General features: G+C 42.4%; 1 protein-coding gene across 6 annotated transcripts in view; it reads right to left on the bottom strand.

Moving 5' to 3' along the window:
- Positions 1-303: 303 nt before the first annotated feature.
- The window catches only part of LOC144681248 (ankyrin-2-like), an 866008-nt gene continuing 860311 nt past the window's right edge, over positions 304-6000 (bottom strand). For all 6 annotated transcript variants that reach the window (XM_078542889.1, XM_078542897.1, XM_078542890.1 and 3 more), the window contains one exon: positions 304-2037. In XM_078542889.1, the coding sequence (XP_078399015.1) occupies positions 1854-2037 (184 nt within the window). In that variant the 3' untranslated portion in view covers positions 304-1853. The remainder of the gene's footprint in view (positions 2038-6000) is intronic.

Genomic DNA, 6000 nt, shown 5'->3' with positions numbered 1-6000 from the left:
ATAATCCAAGTAATTAATTACTAGCACTATCCATCACTGTGGTAACAGTGTGTTTCAAGACCTTTGCCATAATTCTTCATACAGAATATGATGTATACAAACCTGACAAAGAACTTTGAAAGACACGGTGAAAACATCTTTTCCGGTTCTTTCCAAAAAAAGTTATCCTTTGAAATTAAAAACAAAGTACAAATGTCATTTTGATTTTACTGCCAAAACCTGATTGGTTCTGGCAGCTGCAAGACCATCATAATCATTTATAAGCATTTTACTGCTTGGGAGAAAAAATAATAATCACAGACATTTACATGTAACACTTGTACATTTTATTTTAATTAAATCAGCCATTTTACACATTGCAGTTGCTATGTATTTGTTAGTGTTTTAAGTTTGCTTCCATTTATCTTTATTCTAATACATGCCCTCATAGATATCATATACAATATTTGTTATCACCATGGGAACAAGATGCTGAATCGTCAACTTAAAATTCACTCCTTCTCACAGTTCTGAAGTTCTTTGATTACACAGCAAAAAAAAGGTATAAATCAAAATGTAATTACAGAGACATCATCTGTGCTGCAAGTAACACCACATAGCATGGCCAAAACAGTTACACACTCTCTCCATTGGTTCTTGTAGTCAGTCAGTACAGGCCTCGACACAAACAAAACAGGACTGACATTCTGCCTGCACTAATTGAGTGAGTAAATTAAAGATTTATTTATTTAACTTTCTGAGCACTGAGCAGATATTGTCCTCATATTAACAAGTTTTCTGTGCCATAATAACTTAAAGAAAATCTACAATAAAATCTTATGAATACATTGAAGGGTAGAACTGAACAATTAAAAAATACTATATATTTACCATAATTGATTCCTGCTTTTATTGTTTCTCTTTTTTTCTGTTGAGGCAGCGAGCTGAAACATTTCCCCAGTGCAAAGATGGTTAAACAACCGTATAGATGATTACAACAGCTATAAATACTACATGCACTTACAAAAAGAAGCCAGTCTTGTTACATAATGCTGAAATAACCAAAGGATTCTGTCTTTTTTTTTGTAAAGTTCATCCCAGTTCCACTTATCTACAGTGCAGGTGCCAGTAGAAAGTACCAGACCACAGATGCAAGACTATGTGGTTTGGTGGAAGCAGTGAAGAAAGTTGCAAATTTCTGGAAACAAGTATGGCAGCATGAATTACACGACCAAATGTAGCCTGCCACACACCCACTGTTTAAATTCATACTAATGCAATTAATGGAGATATGTCTGATACATTAAGTACAGGTGCTAGCATAGTTATTAAGCTTTGAGAAGTTTTGAGGGACTGTAAGATTCATAAGTGCTCCCTACTAGGCCTGCACACTCACACTCTGTTACTATGGCGACATTTAGTCAGACTCAATTCGGCAATGAAGAAAGGATCTTGTGTTTGGTGGTGATTGGTGTAGTCAAGGTAGGCAGTGTCTTAGTTTCATAAGCCAAAACACTTTTGCTATTTACATGTTTGTGTTGTAAAGTCCTTCTGAAACAGAAAATGAGAAGAGGCCTGTGGATGAAGTATTTTCTGAATTTCAGAACAGTTGTTGCAGTTTGGAGGCAGCAATGTTTGCATGTTCCTAATACAGCCATATGAGGAAGCTCTATTGTTCAAACAGTATAAGTCATCCAAGATATGGATGCCATCTTTGGTCACAAATTTACTTACGGTAAAGAAAAGTCTAATTCAAATCTACCTTTCTGCACAGGTACTCCAGCATCTTCAGATGGAAAAAAAATAATATACAATTTCTTCATGTGAGCAAACTGTGCAGTAGTGACAGAATAGATATGCGTGATTTGAGCTGTTTATTTTTCATCCTGTTTCCAGTCCTCACTGCAAAAGCGACCAAGAAGTTGTTGTAGGTCGTGTTGCAGATCATCTTTTTGAAGCGCTTCAGGCACGTCCTCCAGCCGTTCCTCGTGTATATGCTTCCCCTCCTGATCCTTCACCACAGTCCTCTTCTGTGTGCTAGTCTTACTCATGGTCGCCCTGGAAACAGGGATGGAGGGAGAAAACAAGACAGAGATGGAAAAGAGAGAGTAAACAAATAAAGGAGACGAGAAAGGGAGGCTCCAGGAAAACAAAACTTAGTATTATGTTTATGGATACGATTAATGCTTTCCAAACAGCCACTTTGCTAATTATTTGAAGAGCAGAAAAATCCATGAACAGTCCAATCAAGAACTGACAGCACTCTTGCAGTTGTACAATAAATTAGTGCAGTATTTATCCTCATGCTTTAGCTCTTAAACCATTGATATAAATTTGAAGAAACATCTGGCTTAAATGGCGAAATGTAGACTGGGCTCTTAAATTGTAAATAATCTTTTATCATTCCCCAAATGTGTGAAGAAATAGCCCCTGCTCTGCTGAGGAAACAGCATGCCTATGAAAAGAGAACTTTTTTACAATGTACAATAAATAACTAAGGCTTGCATATATTTTTCTGCATATTCTGAAGCAGCATGTTTGTTTCATTCATATATTAGGCACAGCAGAATGCGGTGTGTTGAGCGGTACAAGTGTACAGGTATATATATATATTTTGGAAATAAAGAATTCCCATTGGCAAGGGGCAGAATTTTTCAGTCGGCGTGCGACACAGTCACGAGGGGACATGTTTATATACATTTTTAAACTTTTTATTTAATAATTTCAAAAGCCTTTCAATCTATCTGAGGCAGCTCTGTACCTCAGGGAGATTGAAGCGCTCTTTAGCGCACATGTGCAAAAGAGCGCTGGCCCTGACTCTCCGTCCTCCCCCTGCCCGCCTGCACAGGTAGTGCTGAGCGTTACTGCTCGTGTCTTATGCTGGGCAGGCCTTAATTGGCCCGCCAATGTAAAATGGCGGTGCAGAGCCGATTGTGGACAGGCGACTGCCCCCGCCTGCTCCCGCTGAGTCCGCCCACCGCCTGAAAAATTCAGGCAAGGATTAAGTATACCAAAAAGAAAAATAATTCAACCTTATCATCCAATGCATATTCAGGGGCTGGCTCAAGTTTTTTGTTAAGGTGGGGGGGTGAAGTTAAAATGAAGGACGTCAATGGTAACGAATAAAGGGGTAGAAATTGGTACGTGTTGCATGAAATAATCACAAAGCATTCCAACTTAGCAGTGAAACAATCTGTGTCCAAGCTGCACAGGCATTGCTCGCACTGTAAATTCACATGGGTCTTTTTTTTAGGGGAAAAATTTCCCCCCTGTTAGCGGGGGGGGGGGGAAGTGTGGGAGCGGGTGCGGGCGAGCACGCCTCCAATCAGCGCCCCCAATCAGGGGCGCGCCATTTTACGTGGGCGGGCCAATTAAGGGCCACCCAGTGTGACGTCCGCTAGGAAACGCTATGCGCTCCCTGTGCGGGCGGGCGGGGGGGTGGGGTGGATTCCCTCAGCCGGGAGTGCGCTTTTTTGCGCGCATGCCCCAGCCCTGCTCGCCGATCGGAAGATCCTGCCCTATGTGTTCCAGGCAGATACTGGAAATAGACATTGACGACTTAAATGCTTAAACTAGGAAAATAATGCCTTTTGAAGGACCCTCTCAATTTGGGGATTAGTGAGGCAGGTGTTCTACTGTGTCTGGTTATGCAGTGGGCCCAGATCAAAATCTACCCCACACTATTTTCTAAAATCTGCACCCAATATTAGCATCAACCATTCATTGGAATCTTACAGCCAGCAAGAAAGTTGGGTTCATTCCGAACTGTAGTGCCTATAAGAGATTTGAAATTACACTGCTGTATAAAAATGAAAACTAGGTGGTATTCATACAGTATGGTTAGATGCAAAGTATACTGCCTCCTCATTACATCAATGATGTGCCTTAATCCCAACCTTGGAAAAGCAAACCTTACTGCATCAATGTATTTGTTTCCATTTCTCGCGCCAGCTGTCATTATGGTTTTATTGAATGCGACTATCAATTCAGTGGCATCTGTGATCCAGTGTGGACAGTTTTGTGCTATGGAGTTACTAGAAACTAGGTAGGAACATTATAACCAGCAGGAAATCGGGTTCAGTCAGATCTATAGTACATATAAGAATTTTGAGATTACGCAGCGTGAAAATGAAGAGTATAATATATTGATTTCATGAAAACAATCAATCAGCACACTGAAGAAGTCGAATTATCTAACACTAGCAATTGCTAGCTCCAGTGGAGCTGCAAAATAATCTCAGCCCTTTCAATAAAAAGTGATGGAAGCAGAAACAAAGATGGAATATTTCAACCTTTCATCTAAAAACTCAGTAACAAGATTGGTTCATATCAAATTTTCCTCCAAAAATTGAACCTTTCTAAACTGAATGGCCCAGGCTTTCGTCCGTGAGTCATGTTCGCCAAGTCGGGTGATTTCCCTGCTCAGTGAACCAGACCTTTAAAAATGGCCACCAGCAGGTCGGATTTTCATAGGGGGTGGGTATGTGGGATGGGGGATGGAGGGGAGGTGCATGGGCAGAAACAAGAATCAGGGAAGGCAACCCTGGAACAAATGCACAGACTGCTAGATGTGGAGGGCGCAAGGCCTGCCTCTGTGCTCTGGCACTGTGTTTAAATAAATAATAATAAAACAAAAAACACTCCTCCAGCCCTCACTCCTCATCATCACACCACACACTCCCTATGCCCCATCCATGCCCCACTCACTTCCCCATGGCCCCTCACAACTCTATGCTAATTTAGCACCCTACTAGCCATCTTCACATTGCCCCCTACCCCTATGCCAACTTAGTGCCCCTCTACCCTCCCATTGCCCCATGCCAACTTAGTGCCAACTCATGCCAACCCACACCAAACCCACCACCCTGTGCCCTTAACGCCTCCATGCCAACTCACCTAGTATCCTGGCAAGTTCCTTGACAGATTTGACACTTCCTGGACAGCTTTGACAGCTGGACACTTCCTTGGCAGCTGGACAGCTGGACACTTCATTGGCAGCTGGACACTTCCTTGACAGCTGGACCAGTTCCGATGAGTTTGTGCGTAAAAAGTGCATAATCATGTTCACTTTTAACATTCCCTAAGGGCGCCTTACTTCTCCCAAAAGATGTCTTCCCTCTCCCAAATTGTGCCTTACCTCTCTCAAAGCTGTCCCAGGAACCTTATCCAAAGGGGTAGCCTGGTTATCCAAGCTCATCAACAAGTTCAGACCTTCTTTTACCTGTTCTAATCTCCACACTCTGGATTCCACACTCCTGTTCTTCCAAACTCCCACTTCAGTGGAGGCAGCTGGTGATTTAAATGGCCAGCTGCCTCCACAAATTGCGTATGCACAAACCCTGGCCCAATTCGAGTCCCGTCCCGGCGAAGATGTGAAATACAAGGGGTGGGACTTAATTTTCAGCTATTTCCAGAATTTTTGCAACGACAGAGAGACTCTCCATCGTGTTGAAGATCTGCGCCAATATTTAGTGTGTTGGAATAAAAACAAAAAATGCTAGCAAAGCTCAGCAGGTCTGGCAGCATCTGTGGAGAGAGAAATAGAGTTAATGTGTCGAGTCTGGATGACTCTACTTCAGAACGTTAACTCTGTTTCTCTACAGATGCTGCCAGATATATTCACAGAGGAAGACACAAGTGACATCCCCAAAGTTCAAGAGAGTCGGGGGGCAGAGGTGAGTATGGTGGCCATTACCAAGGAGAAGGTGCTAGGAAAACTGAAAGGTCTGAAGGTGGATAAATCACCTGGACCAGATGGATTACACCCCAGAGTTCAGAAGGAGATAGCTGAAGAGATAGTGGAGGCGTTAGTGGTGATCTTTCAGGAATCACTGGAGTCAGGGAGCGTCCCAGAGGACTGGAAAATTGCTAATGTAACCCCCCTGTTTAAGAAGGGAGTGAGGCAAAAGACGTGAAATTACAGGCCGATTAGCCTGACCTCGGTCGTTGTTAAGATTTTAGAGTCCATTATTAAGGTTGAGATTTCAGAATACTAGGAAGTGCTTGGTAAAATCGGGCAAA

This window comes from Cetorhinus maximus, chromosome 1 (genome assembly GCF_964194155.1).
Source record: "Cetorhinus maximus chromosome 1, sCetMax3.hap1.1, whole genome shotgun sequence".
Taxonomy (NCBI): Eukaryota; Metazoa; Chordata; class Chondrichthyes; order Lamniformes; family Cetorhinidae; genus Cetorhinus; species Cetorhinus maximus.
The sequence above is the reverse complement of the archived record's forward strand: the minus strand, read 5'-3'. Positions and strand labels throughout refer to the sequence as shown.